The sequence below is a fragment of the Hyperolius riggenbachi genome, chromosome 7, assembly GCF_040937935.1.
Source record: "Hyperolius riggenbachi isolate aHypRig1 chromosome 7, aHypRig1.pri, whole genome shotgun sequence".
NCBI lineage: Eukaryota > Metazoa > Chordata > Amphibia > Anura > Hyperoliidae > Hyperolius > Hyperolius riggenbachi.
In genome coordinates, this window is record NC_090652.1 from 39819225 (window position 1) to 39845448 (window position 26224).

The window sequence follows — 26224 nt, forward strand, 5'->3', positions numbered from 1 at the left end:
CTATATGTGCCCCCCCCCCCGCAGGAGGAGAATAGTGCAGCAGAGAGAGAGCTGGGAGCAGCGGTGGAGAAGGGGGGCAATCTCCAACCCCTTCCCTCACCTTAGGGTGCTTTCTCTCCCCCGCTGTCTCCTCCAATATGATGTGCAGGCTGGCGGGTGGCTGCGGGCGGAACTTACCTCTGTGTCGCAGGCGCCGGAAGTTCGGGTCCCGCAGCCGCTGAGATTCGACTCAAAAAAGATCCGGATCAAAGATCCGAATCATTCATGAGCCGGACAACACTATTCAGACTGATTAGTGTTGTCCGGCTCATGAATGATTCGGATCTTTGATCCGGATCTTTTTTGAGTCGAATCTCAGCGGCTGCGGGACCCGAACTTCCGGCGCTGGAGCGACACAGAGGTAAGTTCCGCCTGCAGCCACTCGCCAGCCTGCACATCATCCTGGAGGAGACAGCGGGGGAGAGAGAGCACCCTAAGGTGAGGGAAGGGGGGGGGAGATTGCCCCCCTTCTCCACCGCTGCTCCCAGCTCTCTCTCTACTGCGCTGTTCTCCTCCTGCGCTGCGGGGGGGGGGGGGGGGGCTCGCTGCGCTGTTCTCCTCCTGCGCTGCGGGGGGGGGGGGGCTCTAAACCGGACAACTTAATTGTCCGGTTTAGCATGCCTTTTTGCACCGGACACAGCGCACAAAAACCGGACTGTCCGGTGTAAAACCGGACACCTGGCAACCCTAGAAACCCATCTGTCTCTTCTACAGTGCAGCCGCTCGCTCTGAACTTCCTGATTCTCAGATCAGACAGGAAGTAGGAAGTAGTAATAGTAGTAGCAATAGAGCAGCAGCACTCTAGAGGAGACAGATGGGCTCCGGATGACGGGACCTCTATTGCTTGGATTGCAATAGGTTAATGTGAGTCATCTGGTGCTGTCATTCTCCCTCGCTGCGGCTGCCTTCTCTACTGGACTATCATATTCACTGGGATGGAGGCTGCATGGTGGCTGTCTAGTTTGGGAGGAAATCAGTTTGGCGGTGGTGGGAGTGGTTATGTAATTTTGTCTGGGGAATGGCGGTGTCCAGAGCTTTCTGCTATTGCCAGGGTGGAGATGCAGGGGGAAAGTGCTGCTGCTGTGATACCTGGCGCCCTCTTCACAGGGGTGCCACAGCCCCTGAGTGCAAATGTTCCAGCCATTCATCTCTCACTCTGCATTTTGCCGCTGATATTCCCTGCATTGTGCACCCACAGAGGAAAGCGGGCTGTTGCCCATAGCAACCAGTAGCTCGATTGCCCCGGTGTGTGCGGCATGTTGCTGTGCAGCTGCATCTTCTGATTCTATTACGACATGATGAGGGGCCCAAATCAGTTACTTTGCTTAGGGCCCCATTTAGCCTTAATCCGGCTCTGGTTCTAGGGTGTCACCACTGCTGACCTTGCAAGAAAGGACTTGTGGAAAGGCAGCACAGTGCTTGGTGGACCGAGTGTAAAATTCTGCTGGAGGGTGAAGGTTCAGTATAAGCACTGGCATCGGGGCACTTGATTCTGTAACTTGAATAGGCTGCCCCTCCCTGCAAAACCCTGCAGGAGACCCCCTTCCCACCCCTCCCCAGCCACACACACACAAAAGTGCAATGTACATGCCCCCACATATAGCAGAGCAGTGGCATCGGAGCGTGATACTTTACCTGCTTCCAGTGGCTGAACAGGTTCCCCTCACTCCTCTTGTAATGGACTCCGTGCGGTGCTGCCTATCATCTTGTGGTTCATATCTCTGCATGTCATGTGACATCGGGAGCAGCAAGGTGATAGGCTGTTTAGAGTGTAGCTTTACTGAAGGGAGGATTGAGGACCTATCCTGCTGCTGGGGGCAGGCAAAGTATCATGATCCGCTGCCGCTGCTCTGCAAGACTCCACAGGAGGATGCCCCCTGCCCCACCCCCTCACGATGGCAGTTACGAGGGCTCTAGTTGCACCAATGGTATCTACGCCACTGCCATCCCATCGCTACTGGTAGAGGGGTGTTCTAAACAAATATAGGCCATCGTGGCATCTACTAATGATGACGAACCAGAGGTATGACCTGACCGCTGAATGGTATCGTAGTCCAATGCTTCCCAAATTCTGCATTTTTGGTAGGCTGAGATGATCACTGAGATGCTAATAATTCGGCTTGCATTCAAATGTCTTGCAGCTTGCAAGCAGCTTGGATTTGGGACAATCAAATGCACTTTCTGACCATTTTGACTGATGCAATTCCAAGCTCAGGGGCGTAGCAATAGGGGGTGCAGCGGTAGCGACCGCATCGGGGCCCTTGGGCCAGAGGGGCCCCAAAGGGCTCTCCCTCAACTACAGTATTAGCTCTCTATTGGTCCTGTGCTCATAATAATCACTTCTATAGATACTTTGAATATTGGTAATCATTAACAAACTGTTTCCCATCCCTTCCTTGCACCTCTGACTCTGTAGTTGCCATTGGCAGGTTTTAGTGCACCGTATCAATTGCTATGTATAGAGTGCTTGGGGGGCCCCATTGTAAAACTTGCATCGGGGCCCACAGCTCCTTAGCTACGCCACTGTCCAAGCTGCATACATTATGCACAGGCATGCTCATCATGAGTGGTTACTCGTGATCCAAATAAAGATTAATTGCTGCAGGTGCGCGGCGGGGATATAAGGTGTTAATTACCGATAATTCTGCCGTCCACCCTGCGTTCCAAAGAACACCTGAGGAAGGGCTACGCCCGAAACATGTTGTGTGCCTCTGTTTGCTCTGGTTACTGTCAATAGTGATTGAATAAGCCTTCTGAGTGCAGTCCCTGATTTTGTTCTTTCTGCGTTCCAGAGAAGCTGCAAGCGTCCTATTGGTCGCGTTGCAAGCCTCACACCGGCCCACTTCCTCCTTCCGGCTTGAAGGAAGAAGTGGCCGTAGCGAGGCTTGCAATGCATCCAATAGGACGCTTGCAGCCTCTCTGGAACGCAGAAAGAACAAAATCAGGGACTGCACTCAGAAGGCTTATTTAATAACTGTATTGACAGTAACCAGAGCAAACAGAGGCACACAACATGTTTCGGGCGTAGCCCTTCCTCAGGTGTTCTTTGGAACGCAGGGTGGACGGCAGAATTATAGGTAATTAACACCTTATATCCCCGCCGCGCACCTGCAGCAATTCATTTTCATTTGAATCACGAGTAACCACTGGTGGTTACTCGTGATTACTCGTGATGAGCATGCCTGATTATGCATGCAAACTCATTTGAGGTTTGTTACTGGTGGACATCTAACAAACATGCAAACACTAGCACACATAAGAGGCGGGGGCCCCAAGCACTGCCACCACTTCGGGACCCCCAAACCCACATGCAACACAATGGGGGAGCGCAGGTGAGCTCCGGAGCTGCCACCACCAGGAACTCCCCCCTCTATCCCCTCACTTACCACACACAAAAGAAATGCTCACTCCCAGACAGCACTCTGCCACTTATATATAGCTTGCAAACTGCCAGTCAGCCAATAAGAAGTGCAAACACATTACACCTAGTCTGCAATACTTAATTAATCAGAGGCTGTGCAATTCAGCCATATGTTGGACAAGGGCTATATGACCAGCAGGGGGCACCAGCGTGCAGGAAAATCTAACAAACATGCCTACGGTGTTTCCCCGAAAATAAGACGCTGTCTTAAAGGGAACTAAACTGAGAAGCATATGGATTTTTCCTTTTAGGCTGCTTTCACAGTAAGACGTTACAGGCGCACGTTAGTGCAGCCTTTAACGTAGCCTAACTCATAGCAATGAAAACTAAATGGGCTGTTCACAGTGCCCACGTTGCGTTACAGTGTAACGCTGGACGTCAACTTAAAGTGCTGCATGCTGTACGTTATATGCGGCTAAGCCGCGTTAGACTGTTTGCACATGCTCAGTAGTGTTGGAGGAGGAGGTCTCCCCTCCTCCTCTGCGGCCAGCCACATGGCTAATTAATATTCACTGCGCTGTGACGTGCAGTGTTTACTTTCCAGGAGCGGCCGCTCTGTGCGGCGATTGGCTGGCGGGACCACGTGATGCGGATCACGTGGTCTCCGCATCTAGGTAGCGTCCTGCTCCAACATCACTAGGCGTTGCGTTAGGGGCACGTTATGCGACCTATAACGTCCCCTAAAACCAGAGGCGGCCTTAGAGTATGCGGGGCCTGGGGCAAGTGTCACATGCAGGGCCTAGAGCCATAAGTGTAGGCCATATACCGTATCGCCACGTTCAAGGGCTTGTCCGCCTTTAAAGAGACACTGAAGCGAAAAAAAAAATTATGATATTATGATTTGTATGTGTAGTACAGCTAAGAAATAAAACATTAAGATCAGATACATCAGTGTAATTGTTTCCAGTACAGGAAGAGTTGAGAAACTCCAGTTTATATCTCTATGCAAACAAGCCATTAAGCTCTCCGACTAAGTTAGTCGTGGAGAGGGCTGTTATCTGACTTTTATTATCTCAACTGTAAGTGAACTGTTTACTTTTCCTCTGGCAGAGGAGAGGTCATTACTTCACAGACTGCTCTGAAAGAATCATTTTGAATGCTGAGTGTTGTGTAATCTGCACATATTATAGAATAATGCAATGTTAGAAAAAACACTATATACCTGAAAATAAAAGTATGAGAATATTTTCTTTGCTGCTAATCTTCTAGTAATTATTCATAGTACACAACCAATTCACTATATCATTTTTTTTTCGCTTCAGTGTCTCTTTAATGCAGCATTCCTTATTATTATTGTTTGAAAACAATTATGTCAGGTAAATGCTACTAAGCCAACCAATATAAAAACAAACATTTGCCTGGTGGTTTTAAGTGCGGGGGTGGGGGAGCTCATGCTTCAATTAATTTGGAAATTCTAAGGTTCACGTTTCACAAAATTCACATTGTTGTAGTAACTTTTGTCTTGCAAAATTCAGCAAATTCAGCAATCATGAGGCCACCAACATGACCAACTCAGCAATCATGAGGCCCCCAACAAGACAAATTCAGCAATCATGAGGCCCCCAACAAGACAAATTCAGCAATCATGAGGCCCCCAACAAGACAAATTCAGCAATCATGAGGCCCCCAACAAGACAAATTCAGCAATCATGAGGCCCCCAACAAGACAAATTCAGCAATCATGAGGCCGTCAACAAGACAAATTCAGCAATCATGGGGCCCCCAACAAGACAAATTCAGCAATCATGGGGCCCCCAACAAGACAAATTCAGCGATCTTGAGGCCCCCAAGAAATCATGAGGCCCCCAACAAGACAAATTCAGTAACCATGAGGCCCCCAACAAGACAAATTCAGCAGTCATGAGGCACATAAATAGACAGCATTTCACATAAATAGGCAGAATGCCCCCTTAATATGGTAGACACCTCTCACCCCAAAATACACTCAATCTGACAGCAGTGGTTCCCCAAAAATCGGTAGCCCCAGGTATATAGGTATCCCCAGAATAGGTGCCCAGCGGTATAGATGTCCCCAGAATAGGTGGCCAGCGGTATAGATGTCCCCAGAACAGTTGGCCAGGGGTAGAGATGTCCCGAGAACAGGTAGCCAGGGGTATATGTGCCCAGTATATGTAGCCAGAGGTATATGTGCCCAGTATATGTAGTCAGGGGTATATGTCCCCAGTATATGTAGCCAGGGGTATATGTGCCCAGTATATGTAGCCAGGGGTATATGTGCCCAGTATATGTATCCAGGGGTATATGTGCCCAGTATATGTAGCCAGGGGTATATGTGCCCAGTATATGTAGCCAGGGGTATATGTGCCCAGTATATGTAGCCAGGGGTATATGTGCCCAGTATATGTAGCCAGGGGTATATGTGTCCAGTATATGTAGCCAGGGGTATATGTGCCCAGTATATGTAGCCAGGGGTATATGTGCCCAGTATATGTAGCCAGGGGTATATGTGCCCAGTATATGTAGTCAGGGGTATATGTAGCCAGAGGTATATGTGCCCAGTATATGTAGTCAGGGGTATATGTGCCCAGTATATGTAGCCAGGGGCATATGTGCCCAGTATATGTAGCCAGGGGTATATGTGCCCAGTATATGTAGCCAGGGGTATATGTGCCCAGTATATGTAGCCAGGGGTATATGTGCCCAGTATATGTAGCCAGGGGTATATGTTGCCCAGTATATGTAGGCAGGTGTATATGTCCCCAGTATATGTAGTCAGGGGGTATATGTCCCAGAATAGGTAGCCAGGTGTGCCCCCAGCAGGAGGGGAGCAGCACAGAGAAGAGGGAGAGCTGTGAGCAGCGGTGGAGAAGGGGGGCCATCTCCCCCCCTTCCCTCAGTTGCGTGGGGCCTCTTCAAGCGCGGGGCCTGGGGCAATTGCCCCAGTTGCCCCCCCCAAAGGCCGGCTCTGCCTAAAACGCAACGTCCTGGTGGGAAAGCAGCCTTAGAATAATACCAGTTGCCTGACTCTCCTGCTGATCCTGTGTCTCTAATAGTTTTAGCCACAGCCCCTGAACAAGCATGCAGATCAGGTGCTCTGACTGAAGTCAGACTGGATTAGCTGCATGCTTGTTTCAGGTGTGTTATTCAGCCACTACTGCAGCCAAAGAGTTTAGCAGGGCTGCCAGGCAACTGGTATTATTTAAAATGATACATCCATTTCCCTCTCAGTTTAGGTTCCCTTTAAGGTGGCTATACATTAGAAGATTGTGGGCAGATTCGACCAAGAGACAAATTTTTCTCTAATCGAATCTGATTAGAGATAAATTTGTCTCTAGTTGAATCTGCCCATACACTACTGGCCGATTCCCATCCGATTTCAGCATGAAATCATTAGGGAATCGGCTGAGCCGCCGCGTCCGCCCTGCCGCTGCTCCCAAAATGTATAATTGTATGTAGTGTGTAGTGCATTTATACATTACCTGTCCGGTGTCAGCCTCCACACAGTTTCTGTCCATCTCGCCGGGTTCCGCATACATGCTAGTGGGCATAGCATTGGACGCCAGACGCTATGCGCCGCCGGGGCGGCGGGGGTTTCGTCGTCTCATCGCTCGTTCGCAATTCGGCCACCATACCGCCGCGCACCCAACCAACCAACTTCGGCCCAACATTTTCCAGCATGCGCGATCGATCGTGCTGCCAATTTCTGTCCCGAAATTGGTCGCTTTGTCGGTCGGGCATGCACTTGGCAGCACCAATTTTCATCCAATTTGATTATAATAATCGAATTGGATGGTCGATTGGTTGGTTGGTCGGCGAATGTATGGCCCCCTTTATATAAATTTTTGCTCTAAAAGATGTACTAAGGGCTTATTTTCAGAGGATGTCTTATTTTTGGGCAAACACAGGTAGTTTTCCTATACAAAATGTGTATATACTGCATGCCATGCTGAAACATATGCAACATACAAAGAGCTTGTGGTTTGCAGATATTGGCTCTCACTTACAAGAAATGGATTCTGCTAATCATGTTGGTAAGGGCCCACTAGAGCGTTTTTGCCGCGATTTAGGCAAAATGCTCAAACGCTAGCGCTTTTTAAAAGCGCTAGTGTAATGAATCCCTATGGGCCCATTCTTACTTGGGCGATTTGCACTAATCGCCGCAAATCGCACAAAATTGTCGAAAAATACAAAACGCAAACACGGCGCCTGCACCATTTTCAGGTGATTTCCAGGCGATCACGTTTCAGTGCTATGGAAGCGGTAACCGTGATCGTGGAAAAATCACCGCAGTGTTCAGTAATTTTTCCGTTTTCAAATCGTGGAAAAATCACTCCTGCAAAACGCCAGAAAAAATCGCCGACGTTTTGCGTTTCTAAGTGAGAATGGGGCTTTAGAGTCTATTTCTTGCAGGCAGAGCTCTGTCAGGCTCCCCAGAACTATAATAGGATAAGCTGTGTGTGTGTCCTGAGAAGAGGTGAAGTGCTGCTGATGCTTATCATGACAGATCAGGACTCAGGAGGGCTGGCTCCAACAAAAACACAAATTGCCTGACACATATACAGGACTGTAGAACTCACATTATACTGCTGCTCTTCTGTATCCAGGCTTTGTATTGAGCGTGACTTGCTGGTGTCATGTGGGCTGCTAGCTAGGGCTTAAATTTGGGGGATGTCTTACATTTCAAGCATTCTTGAAATTCCTGCTAGTTCTTATTCTCAGGGGATGTCTTACTTTAGGGGAAACTCGGTATATGCTTTTGTTGAGTGCTGAACTTTTGAATTCCAGCAGAAGGGTTGCAAATATTTGGCAGCATGGCCAAGGTGGAGTGAGGTATGGTTAATAAAAAAAAAAAAAAGGTTGTGGCACTGTGTGAATCTTGTACAATTACATATAGCAATTCTTTTTGGTGGTAGAGTGCAGCCAGGGCAGAATAAGACAAAGGAGGCAATTGCCCAAAGGCACTGACCCCTGCCAGGGGCGTAACTAGAAATCACCGGGCCCCCCCTGTGAAACTTTGGATGGGGCCCCCTCCCGCCAGCGTAACAGCGCTGTACACATGGCCGGATTTCTGGCAAGGCCACATAGGCCATGGCCTAGGGCACCAGATAAACAAGGGGTGGCCTGCAGGCAGTGGGCATTATTTGCAAGTGTCCAAACAAATGAAAGGGGTCAGGATAACTGCACTCTTAGTACCAGCTGGCATCTGCCTGTGCTGTGCTACAGGCAGCTGCAGTCCGTTAACCAAACATCTGTGAACAGTGTGTGACTAGCAAAAGCCAGACCTTGTCCAATGACATAGTAGCAGCTGCAGGCAGTTACAGAAGGCCGGGTTTCACCCACTTGGTGTGGGGGATGAAAGGACCAGAGCCAGCACCAGCAAATAGTACAGAATACAGAAGGCATCCTATCACAGTACCCAATTCTTAATTATTGATTGGCCAGCGCTGTTACCCTGGAGACAGCAGTGGGTCCAGGACTCACTTTTACGTGTTGCTGACCCCACCCAATGTCCAAATGTGAGCCACTTGTGACTATGTGTGTTTGGTGGACGGCTCCCACCACGCCCATCACCTGTAGATCACTTGATTGACCAGTTCCCCCGTGTGATATGATTGATTCACTTCATGTTACCATGGAGACCTCGGCACTAGCCGCAATAGTGGACACTAGCGACCCAAACATTTTTGGGTGGGTGGGTGTGTGGAGAGAGGTGGTAGGATACGGTTTCGGTTGGGGCGGCTGGTAATAGTCGGCCTTGGGCGGTAAAAAGTACAAATCCGGCCCTGGCTGTACACAAGACCCTGCTGAACACTGAATAGGGACTGTCTACAAATCTTTGTCTGCCAAACTTTGTATGATTCTTTATCAGTGGCTGAGGAAATGCAGTCATTAGAACAAATGTGCAGAGAACAAAAAGTTTTTTGTCTCCTTGCCCTTAGTTCCAGTCTCTCAGGATGGGCCCCCCTGCGGCTGCATCCCTTGCAGGCTCTATTGTTACGCCCCTGCACGATTTGTGGCTGTATTGTAGCTCACATGTCCCAGCGCTCTGCTCCATCCGTCCTCTGCCTTCATCCCTGGGTGCAGTGTTGTCGGTTTTTCTTTTTTTGATGTTCTCAGCAGCTGGAAAGAAAAAGGAACAGATCACACAACCACAGAGGCAGATGTTGTAAATACTATTACTGATTTATATTGCATTTTCTGTGGGGCTTTGCAAAGTGAAAAATAAAAATGGGTCTATCAACCTCCCCGGCGGTAACCCTGAACGTAGTTCGGGGTAAGCCGCGCAGGAGGATTTCTCAGGCCCTGCTGGGCGGATTTGCATAATTTTTGCATAATTAACTTTGCTAGCTGCTTGTACTGCCCGATCGTGGCCGCTCCGCCGATTCGCCCCCCCAGACCCCATGCGCTGCCTGGCCAATCAGTGCCAGGCAGCTCTGAGGGGTGGATCGGGACTCCCTTTGATGTCACGACGTCGATGACGTTTGTGACGTCATCCCGCTCATCGCCATGGCGACGGGGGAAGCCCTAATGGAAATCCCGTTCAGAGGGTGGGAGGATGCCGCTGCACAGCGGCTGTCATGTAGCTAGCGCTAGGCTAGCTACATGATTTACAAAAAAAAAATATAAAAAAAAAAATTGTGCTACGCTGCCCCCTAGCGGTTTTAATTAACCGCCAGGAGGGTTAATGCATAGGTGGCAAAGAAGATAAACCGGGGCTAATACATACAATGTCTTAATGCCTGGTACACACTATGCAGTTTTCCCATTAGTTCATGTGTAAATGAGAAACAGTGGTAGGGCACATCCGGAATAAAACGTCCATTTATTCAAACACTTTATAAATCCATGTAAAAAATTACAGGTCCTGACGAAGCGCCACGTAGGTTGGTGCGAAACAGCTGTCGACTGAACATGCTCTGTCCTCTCTCCCTTTCCTTGCTTTGCCTGTAATTTTTTACATGGATTTTTAAAGTGCTTGAATAAATGGACGTTTTATTCCGGATGTGCCCTCCCCAGTGGCGTATCTAGGTAAGATAGCGCCCATGGCAAATACTAAAATTGCGCGCCCCTCCCCCCCCCCCCCCCCCCACACACAGACACACACACACACACACAATCAACAGCATCCTGTCTAACCTTTAAACACACACGCACACACAAATACCAGAATGTAACAGTCACTATGAAATAAATTAGGCTATCCTGCTAATCCTCTGCCTCTAAAACTTTAAGGCAGGGAACATACTTGACTGTTTTCATACGTGTTTTCTGCACAGAAGAACTCATGTTAATCAATGGGCTAGTTCACACTTAGGGTTCGATTAACAAAGAGTTAGAGACTTTAGGCGTGATAACCATTGCACCACGCTGGTGAAAAGCCAGTTTAGGCGTGATAAGTTTAGGCGCGATAAGTTTAGATAAGTTTAGATCGTGTGCAAAGTCCCGCACGCAAAGCAGCGCCATTAAACTCTATGCGAAGTGCACCAGACTTTGCTAGCGCAAAACTTTTGATCAGCTGTGCACTGCGGTGCTAACCCAGTTGGTGCTATAGTTATCACGCCTAAACTTATCACACCTAAACTTATCACGCCTAAACTTATCACACCTCAACTTATCACGCCCAAACTGAGTTTAGGCGTGATAAAGGGCTTTTCACCAGCGTGCTAACTGTTAGCACCGCTTTGTGAATCAAGCCCTTAATGTGTTTTTCTTGCACAGAAAAAAAACTGACATTCTGCATCATGATTCTGCACATTTTGTGTCAGTTTTCTGTATCAATTACATTAGCTGTTGTGAAAAAAACGCACATGTTTTTCTGCATAGAAACACACTTGGTGTGCAGAAAACGTACACCGAAAAAGGCGAGCTGAAGACTGAAAAACAAGTGTGATCCCTGCCTAAGCCATAGACCCTGAACAAGCATGCAAACCAAATGCCTATGACATATCTGACAAGATTAGCTGCATGCTTGTTTCAGGTGTGTGATTTAAGGTTCGTATACACGTCCGCTAAAGATCGTTCGTTACGAACGATTCGTGACGTTTACACGATATTCAAATTAGACCGAAAAGATCGTTCGTAATGAACGATTGTGTACACACGTGAACGATATAAGTATAAAGTACTGAACGACGAACGATAAAAAAATGCGTGCGCAAACGGAAGTGACGTTATGACAGGCAATAAGAACATGCGTATTACTCCACAGATAATCATTATCGGACGATCTTTGTACACACTGCAACGATTGAACGATTATCTTTCGAAAAATCCGCCGGGTTGGATCGGCTGGATTGAACGATAACAGTCGTTATCGTCCAAAAAAACTATCGTTGGAAAATTTGGAGCGCATGATTATCAGTCCGATTGTCATTATCATTCGTTTTCGAACGATCGTTATCGTACGTGTGTACTCAGCTTTAGACCCTAGTGACCAGAAAGATCAGCAGGATTTCCATGCAACTGGTATTGTTTTAAGTGGAAATAAATATGGCAGCCACCACTCTCATATGAATGAAAGCAATGAAACATTTGCAGCAACGATTATAACATAATAAAAGCCTGACAACCTATTAAATATCAGTAGATGTTACTGAGCTAGAAATATAATGCATTTTAACTATTGAGGTAGACTGTACAAGAGAGAAGTTGTTAAAACTGGCCACAGATATTCTAGAAGGGTAATGGTTAAAGTGCAGAGAGTGTCATAAATAAAAGTAAGTAAACAGCACATTGAGATAAGGCTGAGGAATGTGTGAATGCCAGAGAGGAGAATAAATGGGAGATCCTGTAACCTCCAGACCAAAAGCATCTGCTGATATCTCAGGGGACTGAGACATGATCTTTGGCAGGGAGAGAGTGAAAAGTTCGGAGCTCACCTCTCAATAGCGTCTAATGTAGATATATGACAAAGACTCAGACGGCCAGGCTGCTGGATGATTGTTACTCCCTTAGACTCAGGAATGCTGTCAGCAGCACTTCGCGGTAACAGTAAAAAAGGGTGCAGGAGGCTAGTGGACAAATCGGGCGCCGCCATTCACTCCCATAATAAATATCGTTTACTGGGCGCCGAACGGGAAAAAAGGGCGCCCGAGAATAATAACTTTTTCCAAGGGTGCCCGAAGATTTTTAATGTTTTATAACTGCTTGTGATGATTTACGTTTCCTATTTCAATAAAACATTATTTTAAATGTTATCCCTTACTGTTTGTAAAACATTATTATTCACAAAATAAAGCGATCAGTACGTAACGTAAATTGTAATATATTTTATCCCTTACTGTTTCTAAAACATTATTCTACACACAATACAGTGATCACTAAGGAGGGTCTTAGGTTTAGGTACCACCAGGGGGGTCTTAGGTTTAGGCACCATCAGGGGGGTCTTAGGTTTAGGCACCATCAGGTGAGTCTTAGGTTTAGGCACCACCAGGGGGGTCTTAGGTTTAGGCACCACCAGGGGGGTCTTAGGTTTAGGCACCACCAGGGGGGTCTTAGGTTTAGGCACCACCAGGGGGGTCTTAGGTTTAGGCACCACCAGGGGGGTCTTCGGTTTAGGCACCAATACGGGGATCTAGGGGTTAGGGGTAGGTACAGGGAGGGCTACTTACTAATTTTTTTTTAAACGTTATTATACATTTCACTTTTTAAACGGAAGATTAACGTTTTCACAATTGCCGATTTCATGAACATTATTTAATGATTTATACCTTTATAAAAACGAATATTTAAACGAAATATAGTTCATTATATTTTTAAACGTTATCCATGTTTATCGTTTAAAACCCCGCGCCCTTTTTTCCCAGCGCCCCTTTTTAACGTACGCGCACTTCGCGCCCCCCCCCCTGTTGTTTGAAAAGGGAGATCGCCTGGGGCACGTGCCATGCCTGCACCCTTCCAGATACGCATCTGGCCCTACCGCTGTTTCTCATTTACACATGGACTGTTGATTTGGGTTTGGAGCACTCTGGATATTTTGCGGCCAGGCCTTTGCACCTACTCTGCCAGTATACCAGTTTTCCCATTAGGTCGATAATTTCCAGCACATCTGATCTGTTTTAGATAGAGAAAGGGATCGATTTTGTACAGTACTGACATTGAAATCGATCCCTTTTTCTACCAGAAGCAGATCGTACATGCTGAAGATTATAAAAACGGTGGGGAGGAAATTTCCCATCGATCTGACATGAAAAATGTATGGTGTGTATTCAACCTCACAAAACATTTATTAATTACAAGAAACAAAAGGGGAAGAACTCTGACATCTAAAGATGTTCTGAGGACAAATCTGATGAACTGTAAGGCCGGGTGCACACATGGCAGGAACACATGCAGAGCGGGAAACGCTGCGTTTTATGGGACACAGGAGGGCCAGCGTTGCACTTACAGTAAGCGTTCTGCAGACTCTTGTATTGTTGCATAATATGCAGGCTGGCTGTCAAAACGCACATAATGAAAGTCTATGGAAACGCATATGCCTTGCGTCTTTAATGCGTTTTCTGCTGCGTTTTTAATTAAAAAGTAAAGATCTCTGATGTGTTTCCGCTTCCTGTTGCCTTCCTAATGATTTGCATATATTGACATTTAAAAATGCATAGAAAACGCATTAGTTTTTTATTAGCGAACCGCAAACGCATACAAAGCACGTAATACACATGAAAAACACATCTGCGCAAAAAAAAAAAAAAAAAACCACAAAGCGCAAACACACCAAAAACGTGATACAAAAACGCACCTGTGGAAAACGCCAAAAAAAAACGCTATGCTATATGTGAACCTAGCCTTACACTTCTGGGGTCTGATTCTACAATGGAGGCATTTTTAACCCCCTCCAATCTTTCTTCAAATAACCAAATGCATGAAAAATAGAAGTCTTTTCTTTAATGTTTCTTTAATCTGACTGGATAGTTAAAAATAAAAGAGGCACAGTGATGTTTAGTTATGATTATAGCTTGAAAAAAAGGGGGGGGGGGGGAGCAAAAGGATGGTCGGCAAAATCAGTGGTGTTATTTCGCAGATGTTTTGAAAGCTAAAAATACGTCCAAAATGACACTCAGGGATTGTTTTTAAGCTAAAGACTTGTCAGACCTGTTTTTGGTGCTCTGTATAGACACCCACTACTGAGGACGTACAAACTGGAACCCTGTGTGTCAAATTCCAGATCCGAGGTCCCATAGGAATTGAGATTTCCCTCCTTATACCTAATGTGCATAAGTCACACACCACTCCTGTACCCCAGTCACACCTCACAACTGCGCATAGACTTTCCAGCATGTGGGACTACAATCTCTATAGCAGCCAGCATACCTTCCAACTTTTTGAGATAAGAAAGAGGGACACTTAAACCACACCCCTGATCACGCCCCATCACAACCCTAGTCACGCATACCATAAAGAATTGATAAGAAAAATATGTTGTTTTATAATTCAAACCACACTGGTCCTTTCTATCCTGGTTTATTTTCCTTCATATTAACATTTTAAAATTAGTAATATATCAATTTAAAGGATGGGAATAACGTTTAGAGTCAATAAAACACATTTTTTAGTACGGAGATGTATATATTTACATAGAAAGAGGGACAAAGTCTTGAAAGAGGGACAAATGAGGAGGACAGAGGGACAGGGCTCCCAAAGAGGAACTGTCCCTCCGAAAGAGGGACAGTTGGGAGCTATGAGCCAGTAGAGAGCAGGTTAAAGAAAACCAGAGAGTTTGTTAAGGAAAGGCTTGATACTTACCCGGGGCTTTCTCCCACCCTATAAACACGTGTGAGTCCCTCGTCATCCTCCCGTGGTCTGCCGTTCAGCCGTAATCAGCCTCGGTAATATGCTCAGTTGCGTCAGTCTGGGTCTTCTGCGCATGCGCGGGAGGTCCATGCATGCACAGAATACTCCAACTGACGCGACTGAGCTGTTACCAGGGCGGATCGCGGCTGAACAGCAGACCGTGGGAGTACGGCGAAGGACTCACACGTGTTTATAGGGCAGGTGAAAGCCCTGGGTAAGCCTTTTGTTTACAAGCTCTCTGGTTAACTTTGGAGAAAACCTGTAACAAAAAAACCTCCCCTGGGTGGTACTCGCCTCGTGTAGGGGAAGACTCCTGCTCCTATAGAGGCTTCCCCTGTCCTCCTCTGTCCCACGACGGTGGAGATAAAGCTCCCCAAACAACGAGTATGTAAATATTTACCTTCTCGGCTCCAGTGCAGGCGCAGTATCGGGTCTCCGCCTCGGAGATAGGCCAAAATAGCCGATCTCCGCCGGGCCGCTCTACTGCACAGGCACAAGTCTCCTGCGCCTGCGTAGTAGAGCGGACCCGACAGAGATCGGCTATTTCTGCCTATCTCCGTGCGGAGAGCCACAACAGCGCCCCCACTGGAGCCAGGAAAGGTAAATAAATCGGCGCTCATCAGCGCTTGGCAGGCTTGTCAAAGGAGGATTCCGGGACACTTCGGGGGAGCTGGATTGCTTGCAGCTACAGGGGTGGGGGAAGCCTCATTGGGACCTGAGTACTACCCTGAGTACCCCCCGGAGGAACTTTTTTTTTGTTACAGGATCTCTTTAACAAGAGAACAGGGGGTGTGAGTACATGCACAATCAAATCGCTTGTTGTCACCATGTGTTGTACCGTGACATGATCAGAAGAGAACCAGTATACAAAACTACCTTTGTTTAATTATCTGCTCTATGCAAAACACAATATCTATATATTAACGGTATACGGTAACATTCAAAGGAGAGTTTCAACTGTATATACTCAGGACAAGATGATAGCCTGTAAATGATTTTATATCACTTATTTAAGAAAGTAAAAATAGTGCATTAAAAAATAAATGATTGAAGCTTCAGTAATTATGTAAAATAAGAGGTATATAACCAGGGGTCTTTTGTCATGTGGAGATGGACTACCCCTTCAATGCACCGGCCTGATCTGAATTGCCTGTAAGAGGGTGTGGCAGTTGCCACTTTCCCTTTTTTCTGATTGAATGAAAAGGCTGTCACAGCCAAAGAAAACATGGCAATTGAAGTGTTGAGAGAGCCTGGTGATGTGAGAGGAAGAGTGTCATGATCGCTGCTGCAGCAGGTATTGCTGGAAGTAGTAGTGCTGCAGCTCAGGCAGTTCTGATCTCTTTCCATGCAAGCTGCATAGCTTTGTCTGTCTTTCCCTGTTGTCAGCTTGTGACTGATTATCATTCACCTGTGTGGGAATCTGCATGTCTGCTCCCATTGGATGACCTCAGTATAAAGATCTGCTTCCTGCAGGACTCCTCGGGTTTTCATAGCTTCAGTTTAAGCCTGTCTTGCTGTCGCTTCAGCCCCCGATCGTGTTTCTTGTTCTAAAGATACTTTGCTGGTTTTGCATCATATATTGGTTCATTGCCCATATATATGCATACCAGCACGTTTATTATTTTCCTTGTATTCGTGTTACGTTGATACATCAGTGACGCTGATATATACGTACACGAACTGTTATATCCTGTGTTCAGGTAGTCAGTTCCAGCACGTTTTGGTGGTTGCGCGTACCGTGATCACCCGTGCTGAGCTAGTTATCCTGTTCCTGGTCCTGTTTGTGGATTGCGTTCATCTCTGCGAGGAGATAACGAATCCTTCTGAATCCTGTCCTGTTACCGTTTGTGGATTGCGTTCATCTCTGCGAAGAGATAGCGAATCCTTCTGAGTCCTGTTCCCTGTATTGCTCCAGTTCTAGTCAGTGTTCCTGCTTATGTCATATATCGGTTCATTGCCGATATATACATATGTTAGTCAGACGTTACAAATAGTTTCATTGATAGCTGTAATTGTAATACGCTAGGAAAACATACTTATTGTATATTTGTCTGTGTTACGTTCATCTATCTTGATCCTGCTATTTCCTGACTATCCTGTCCTGTCTTTGTGAGGCACGCCATCCCTGCAAACGCATTGGCTGCCTCATTCCAGTCTGTCTTGTTTTGGACGCTTGCTGTCACTAAGTAGCGGCTAGCTAGCAAGCGTTCATTCTGTCTACCTGTCCTGATCTCCTCAGTTCTGGTTTATGCGCTCAGCGCTACTTTGCGCTGAGACGTTATAGCGAAAGTATTGTTTGTGGCTGTCGGATCTGCACTGGCTCTGTGCACCACAATCTCCTATTGGAGTCAGTCCTCCCCTCCACTATACTAGGGATAGCCTGTTTCCTTGTGCTAGTGTGTGTACCTCCTTCACGTCAGCTCATGCGTTGCATGCTGACTGTGGAGAATACACCACCAAGCCTTACAAAGAGGAGCCAAGACAACACACATCAGAGCCAAAACTGCTCAGAGATCCTTTGGCTCCATGTACTGCCAAGCCAGATGGTGGGGATCATCTGACCCTGAAGATGAGGCTTTGTATAAGGGAACTTTTGGGTGGAGAGGTACAGCCAGAGCAGGTACTGCCATTAAGACAAAGGGGGCACTTGCCCCTGGGCCCCGACTACCGCCTGCATGATTTTTGGCTGCATTGTAACTCACCAGTCCCACTGCCTGCCTCTTTTTTATGACCCAGCGCAAGTTATTTACATATAACATACGTTGCATGGAGAAGAGGCAGACATTGGGGCTGAAGACAGAGCAGGGACGGAGCAGTGCACCAGGACAGGTGAGGTACAATGTAGCCACACATCGTGCAGGGGAGCAGTCTGCAGGGGGGGGGGGGCACCTAGGGGGGCAGCAGCTGGCTGGGGGGCCCTGGGGGCTGACTTTGTGCCAGGGTGGTGGAGCCCCAGGTTGTCTTTACCCCGGGTCCCCAGTGCTGATTAAATTGGCCATGGATCAGCCAAGTTAGCTGGGGGAGGAGAGGGAAAAATACTGAATATAAGTAATGAGCATGAGACTGCAAGCATGAGCTGAAAAGGCTCTCACCACTAATCTATTGCAGCAACCCTTATCCTTACCTGCTGGATCACTGTTTGTGGATTTCCTCTTTGTGTTGCTCTTCAAAACAGCTACAAAGAAAAAAGCAGCAGATCACATACCCAGCAGAGACAGACAGTCTACATTTTATCACTATATTGTTATATTGCGTTTTCTGTTCAGCTTTACAAAGTTAAATTAAACTGGGTGCTTAAAGAGAACCTGTACTGAGTAAAATTATTTAAAATAAACACTCGAAATAACTTCAAATGAACATTAAATAGTTACCTCACCATCAGTTCCTCTCAGAAGCTCACCATTTTCTTCTGAAAATAATCCCATCCAGTTCTGACAATATTTTGTCAGAACTGAAATATATCAGTTGCTGTCGGTTATATATCAGTTGCTGTCAGTTACAGCTGAGAGGAGAACTGATGTGTCCATGTTTCCCTCTGGCTCAAGTGGGCGATATTACAGTTTAACAGTGTGCTGACTAGAAAGCCGTTATGGTGTAATGGCCATTTTCAAGATGGAGGACGGAGAATTCCATTGATCACAGTGGACAAACAGGACGCAGGAGAGGAAAAATAGATTGAGGAGTAGACTACACAGGAGGTAAGTATGACTTGTGTATGTTTATTTTGACTTTTAATTTTCAGTTCAGGTTTTCTTTAAAGGATACCTGAGGTGAAGCAGATTGTAAAAACTGTGGGAGCAGAGCAGGCATGTATATAGGCAGCAGTCCTCATGCCAACCCTTCCCCCCGTCCACATATGTCCCCCTCCATCGTCTTGCAAATGCCTCTCATAGCTCCTTACGGGTCAGCCAGGTCGGGCAGTAGTGCACAAATGCTGGCCCAGTGGTGCGCATCCCTGATAGCACTCCCATTGCCGGAAGCACTCTGCGTGTGCACAGTACCAGTTTGGATAGGGTGCCAGTGGAAGGATGTACAGAACGGTTCCATCTCAGTCAGATTGAATGGTGAGTGTCCTTGGTCTGCAATCTTCAAATGGGGTCATGGAGGCAGAGCGATGGGAGGAATGGATCAGTCTGGCTGCCGCATTCATGATGGTCTGGATTGTAAGAGGGCAATGCGGTTCAGGGGGAGGCCTGACAGAAGGGAGTTGCAATAGTTGAGGCTGGAGATGATGGGGGCGTGAATGAGCAGTTGGAAGTGTCTGGGGGTGAGGAAAGGGCAGATCTTAAAGAGAAACTCCGACCAAGAATTGAACTTTATCCCAATCAGTAGCTGATACCCCCTTTTACATGAGAAATCTATTCCTTTTCACAAACGGATCATCAGGGGGCGCTGTATGACTGATATTGTGGTGAAACCCCTCCCACAAGAAACTCTTGCAGCAGCTACATCACCTGCCAACAGTAAAAATGTCGCCATGTGATAAATGTCAGAATGTAAATCAGGGAGAGGAAAGATTTTACAATGGGCAGACACTGACTAAATCATTTATACATAATTATTGTAAAAATGTAGCACTTTTTTATTACATTATTTTCACTGGAGTTCCTCTTTAAATGCTTATAGTGGGAACTGTGTCGTAGGAAAACTTGGGCATTACTTTGAAAATCAGTTTTCTTTCAGTTATAACTGAGAGCAGCTGATTAATTGTAAAAGGGGACTTACGTACGTATGTCCGCGAACTCCAAATATGCAACGCGTTTCGCAGGTTTGATCCCGCTTCATCAGGCAATAACAACGGAGCAATAGCATATGTGGTCAGTAGAAGAGCCAGGCACCTCTGTGCCTGGCTCTTCTACTGACCACATATGCTATTGCTCCGTTGTTATTGCCTGATGAAGCGTGATCAAACCTGTGAAACGCTTTGCATATTTGGAGTTCATAAATAAAATATATTGACTGTGTTTACTACAGTCGTTGTGTGTCTACTTGGAGGAGGTAAGTCCACCACTTCCTCCTCTATTTACCAAGAATTTGGTTTTTAAGCTCATTTAGCTTCCTTTTATCCTTTTGGCGCCTCTGTTCTCCTGCATAATATTGGGTCCACCCTGGGAGGAGAGATGAACCCCCTTTTTCTCATCTACAGAGAGCGACTTCTTATTCCTGAGTGGGGTCAGGAAAATCTCCCCACCTGCCTTTACAGTGGTTGCCTAATGGTAACCCTGGTTTGTGAGTATTAATATTTACTCTATCTAGTAACCATTTACCAGTACATATTACACTATTGGGGCTCTTGGTGTTCCTTGTTTTTAGTACGTATGTCCGCGCATTAGATAGGGCACTTCCAGCGCAGTGTACTGCGATGTTGGGAGTGTAAACTACCCCACAGACTTTCATTAGGCTGCGGTGGGGTGCGGTAAATTTACCAGTGTGAGAGAGTGTGAGACAAAGCCAGAGGGTGTGGAGCACAAGACAGATAATAGTGAATGCTATTATCTGCTCCAGGGCCCCATAGAAACATTGATTAGATGAAAAATTAGATGAAGCGACCTGAATCATAAGAGTCATTGTGAACAACCAGCGATAATTGGCCCCTCATTTTCTTTACCTGCAAGCCTTTCTAGAAGTTCTGCACTCACTTGGCGCTCATTAATATCTTGCAGGATTCTCACTACTACCTCTGGCCCATCATGGATGGTATACTGGCTGATGATAAGATCCACCACTTCTTCTCTATCTTTATTCTCCAGATCACTTCGCCCAATCGTATTGTAGTCAGGGTGTTCATATTCAGAAAGTTTCCTCTTGAAGGATTTAAAGGGCTTTTCCAAAATGTCGTTCAGGGCAAGGCGGAGGAGGTCTTTAATCTCTCCTTCCATAGTGAGTGATGGCCCAAGATGTCACTGTTATTCTTTCTAGCAAAAGAGAAATAATAAAAAAATAATGAAAAAAAAATATGTTAAAGTAGAAGTCTGGCAAATACGTTTCCCGGTCTTGAAGAAAATGGGGATGAGCTGGAAAATCTGCTAGATAAACGTGACTTAAAGCGGACCCAAACCAAACATTTTTTTAATTCAAAATATTTAGTTGCACCACTCTGACAAATACAAAGATAATTAACACTCCTTCAAGCCTATGAGCATTTCAGTGCATGCTTTTCATCCTTCTCTTTTCATAATTAGGGTTATACAGGTGGCAGCCATTAGCAATTCCTCCTTTGACAGACACCATCTCCTCCACCAGTTTGCCGCATTCTATCCCGGCAATATGAAAGGAAGGGAGGGATTCCTCCAATAAATGTAAAATATTTTATATTTGTCATCATGCAGCTGAAAAAAGGCTGCTATTTATTATTATAATTTAGAAAATAGATTTTATTCCTGAAATCTTGTATTTTTAATTTGGGTCCACTTTAAAGGGAACAAATAAAAATGAGTTTCACTTACCTGGGGCTTTGACCAGCCCCCTGCAGCTGTCATGTGCCCTTGCCAGTCCACAACAATCCTCTATTCCCCCGCGTCCAGATAGCTTTGTTTTTGCCGACGATTGCAGAGGGGAACGCGAAAAAGGATATGCGTTGCCAGGGCCCCGCAGGCGCAGTGGCCAGCCGACTCCGAGTCTGCAAAAACTAAACTAGCTAGCAGCGGGGGAACGGAGGATCGTTGCGGACCAAGGACGGCTGCAGGGGGCCGTTAAAAGCCCTAGGTAAGTGAAACTCATTTTTTTTGTTCCCTTTAGGATTCTTTGAAGGGCCTGTACAAAAGTAAATGCATAATTAGAATTTATGGACCATTCCTGTTTAAACTTAATTCATGCAGAATGGACTGCTTGTTCTATTTTATAATAAAATAAGGTAATTAGAATCGCTGAACCCACGCTAGACCGTTCTTGGCCAGCCGAGAACATAATTTGTATACAGGTGTCTTCTGAGGTGTGCTGAGGTTGCCTAATGATCTGGCATGTTTAATTTTTAAGCAACAATCAATGGCTGGGTCCATTGTTATCCTCATCATTTCCGAGCAAAATAAAGATAACTTGCAGCCTGGACCTTTTCTTCCGCACCAGTGCATCTGTACAGCACTGGGGCTCACAGTGTCACACAGGAGGATCAAGTTCAATCCTGGCTGGTGACAAAACTTGAATTCTGCGAATTCTCCCTATTCTGTAATGAGGATGACATCACCAACAAGATGGCCCATGATGCCCAAGCAGGCAGGAAAAACTGGTAGCAGAATTCAGCTATAAGAAAGAGGTAACAGTGGAAACAGTGGCAGGAAAGAAGGGCTCCTGATGAGGGTGGACAAAAAGGGTGTTGCCATAGACTCTAATGCAATTATCGTTAATACGATGAAAAAAACAGAAAAAAGAATGCCCGATAAATATTGGTAAGATCATTAGAACATTAAAGTTTTTTGTAGTATGTTATTGTTTTAGAAGCTTGCAGTGTTATAGTTTTTGTCATATTATATCGTTTGTATGTATAGATTTTATGTTATCAAAGATATTATCATTTCTATTTGTGTAAGGGTGTTTTTACAGGGGGGTGGTTAGGGTTAGGCACCACCACGGGGATGGTTAGGGTTAGGCACCACCTGGGGGGTGGTTAGGGTTAGGCAGCATCGGGGGGAGGGGGGTTAGGGTTAATCACCACCGGGGGGGCTAGTTAGGGATAGGTAGGGTTAGATTAGTGTAGACTAGGGTTTTTGAATTATATAACTTTTTGAAAGTAAATATCTTTTCATTTTGATTAACCCCCTAACCACCCCCCCCCCGATAGTGCCTAACCCTAACCACCCCTCATGGTGATGCCTAACCCTAACCACCCCCTGGTGGTGCCTAACCCTAACCACCTCCCTGGTGGTGCCTAACCCTAACCACCCCCCTGGTAGTAGTGTTGGGCGAACAGTGTTCGCCACTGTTCGGGTTCTGCAGAACATCACCCTGTTCGGGTGATGTTCGAGTTCGGCCGAACACCTGACGGTGCTCGGCCAAACCGTTCGGCCATATGGCCGAACTAAGAGCGCATGGCCGAACGTTCCCCGAACGTTCGGCTAGCGCTGTGATTGGCCGAACGGGTCACGTGGTTCGGACCCGAACGCGCTCTGATTGGCCGAACTGTCACGTGGTTCGGGTAAATAAATACCCGAACCACGTCATATCTCCGCCATTTGTCTGTGGGTTTAGCTTTGGGTAGGCAGGCAGGGTAGTTCGCGCTCCAGCCACGCTAGCCAGGGTCCCCCCCAGTCATTGTGTGTCGCTGCTGGGAACAGTAGTACACCGCTCGTTCAGCCACACTATATAGCATTCTGTGTACTGTTCTGTGTCTGCTGGGAACAGTAGTACACCGCTCGTTCAGCCACACTATATAGCATTCTGTGTACTGTTCTGTGTCTGCTGGGAACAGTAGTACACCGCTCGTTCAGCCACACTATATAGCATTCTGTGTACTGTTCTGTGTCTGCTGGAAACAGTAGTACACCGCTCGTTCAGCCACACTATATAGCATTCTGTGTACTGTTCTGTGTCTGCTGGGAACAGTAGTACACCGCTCGTTCAGCCACACTATATAGCATTCTGTGTACTGTTCTGTGTCTGCTGGGAACAGTAGTACACCGCTCGTTCAGCCACACTATATAGCATTCTGTGTACTGTTCTGTGTCTGCTGGGAACAGTAGTACACCGCTCGTTCAGCCACACTATATAGCATTCTGTGTACTGTTCTGTGTCTGCTGGGAACAGTAGTACACCGCTCGTTCAGCCACACTATATAGCATTCTGTGTACTGTTCTGTGTCTGCTGGGAACAGTAGTACACCGCTCGTTCAGCCACACTATATAGCATTCTGTGTACTGTTCTGTGTCTGCTGGGAACAGTAGTACACCGCTCGTTCAGCCACACTATATAGCATTCTGTGTACTGTTCTGTGTCTGCTGGGAACAGTGGTACACCGCTCGTTCAGCCACACTATATAGCATTCTGTGTACTGTTCTGTGTCTGCTGGGAACAGTAGTACACCGCTCGTTCAGCCACACTATATAGCATTCTGTGTACTGTTCTGTGTCTGCTGGGAACAGTAGTACACCGCTCGTTCAGCCACACTATATAGCATTGTTTACTGACACTATATAGCAGACTATATAGCATTGTGTGTACACCGCTCAGCCAGACTATATACCATTGTTTACTGACACTCTGTGTACACCGCTCAGCCAGACTATATACCATTGTTTACTGCCACTCTGATTCTGCTGGGAACAGTAGTACACCGCTCGCTCAGCCAGACTATATACCATTGTTTACTGACACTATATAGCAGACTATATAGCATTGTGTGTACACCGCTCAGCCAGACTATATACCATTGTTTACTGACACTCTGTGTACACCGCTCAGCCAGACTATATACCATTGTTTACTGCCACTCTGATTCTGCTGGGAACAGTAGTACACCGCTCGCTCAGCCAGACTATATACCATTGTTTACTGACACTATATAGCAGACTATATAGCATTGTGTGTACACCGCTCAGCCAGACTATATACCATTGTTTACTGACACTCTGTGTACACCGCTCAGCCAGACTATATACCATTGTTTACTGCCACTCTGATTCTGCTGGGAACAGTAGTACACCGCTCGCTCAGCCAGACTATATACCATTGTTTACTGACACTATATAGCAGACTATATAGCATTGTGTGTACACCGCTCAGCCAGACTATATACCATTGTTTACTGACACTCTGTGTACACCGCTCAGCCAGACTATATACCATTGTTTACTGCCACTCTGATTCTGCTGGGAACAGTAGTACACCGCTCGCTCAGCCAGACTATATACCATTGTTTACTGACACTATATAGCAGACTATATAGCATTGTGTGTACACCGCTCAGCCAGACTATATACCATTGTTTACTGACACTCTGTGTACACCGCTCAGCCAGACTATATACCATTGTTTACTGCCACTCTGATTCTGCTGGGAACAGTAGTACACCGCTCGCTCAGCCAGACTATATACCATTGTTTACTGACACTCTGTGTACACCGCTCAGCCAGACTATATACCATTGTTTACTGCCACTCTGATTCTGCTGGGAACAGTAGTACACCGCTCGCTCAGCCAGACTATATAGCATTGTGTTTACTGCCACTCTGTGTACACCGCTCAGCCACACTATATAGCATTGCGTACTCTGCCAGTCAGTGTGTATATTGCTGGGATCAGTAATACTCCACTCACCGTCAACCACTATATGAGCTCAACATGAGTTCCCCAGAGACCTCCGCTGTGAGCAGCACTCCCAACAACAGCAACAGCCAACGCCCCACGCAAGCTATAACATCCACCCCAGCAGCCAGTGGTCAGCAGCAGCCCTCCCCGGAGGAGAACGTTGTGTCCATCAGTCCGTCGCCAGAGCGATTAATGAGGGCTGCCATTGAGGAGATGATGGGGCCTGATGTGGAGGAGGAGGTCTGGCTCAGGCCAGCATCCCAAGTTAATGTTGAGGACGATGAGGGGTCTGTGTCTGGGGATGTTGGGGTGGCAGAGGTGGTGGGTGGGTCAGACTCAGGAGAAGAGTTGTATGATGAGGATGATGATCGGGACCATCTGTATGTGCCTCAGAGTCCGACCCCGGAAAACATGTTGTATCGTGTGTTTAGGTACTAAAATCTGCGTTCCCTCCCAGTAGTGTTGGGCGAACAGTGTTTGCCACTGTTCGGGTTCTGCAGAACATCACCCTGTTCGGGGTGACTATATAGCAGACTATATAGCATTGTGTTTAATGCCACTCTGTGTACACGGCTCAGCCACACTATATAGCATTGTGTTTACTTCCACTCTGTGTCTGCTGGGAACAGTAGTACACCGCTCACCCGCCACTGTATAGCATTGTGCTCTGTGTCACTGCTGACAATAGTGGTACACCGCTCACCCACCACTGTATAGCATTTCTGTACTGCCACTGTACTGCTGCCAGTCAGCGTGTACTTTAAGGATAAGTGAAAT

At 46.6% G+C, this 26224-nt stretch overlaps 1 protein-coding gene across 3 annotated transcripts in view; it reads right to left on the reverse strand.

Moving 5' to 3' along the window:
• Positions 1 to 26224, reverse strand: part of LOC137524266 (uncharacterized) — a 168802-nt gene that overhangs the window by 14772 nt on the left and 127806 nt on the right. For all 3 annotated transcript variants that reach the window (XM_068243936.1, XM_068243938.1, XM_068243937.1), the window contains 3 exons: positions 20817 to 21123; positions 18333 to 18383; positions 9455 to 9541 (listed from right to left, as the gene is read on the reverse strand). In XM_068243936.1, coding sequence (XP_068100037.1) covers positions 9455 to 9541; positions 18333 to 18383; positions 20817 to 21087 — 409 coding nt within the window. In that variant the 5' untranslated portion in view covers positions 21088 to 21123. The remainder of the gene's footprint in view (positions 1 to 9454; positions 9542 to 18332; positions 18384 to 20816; positions 21124 to 26224) is intronic.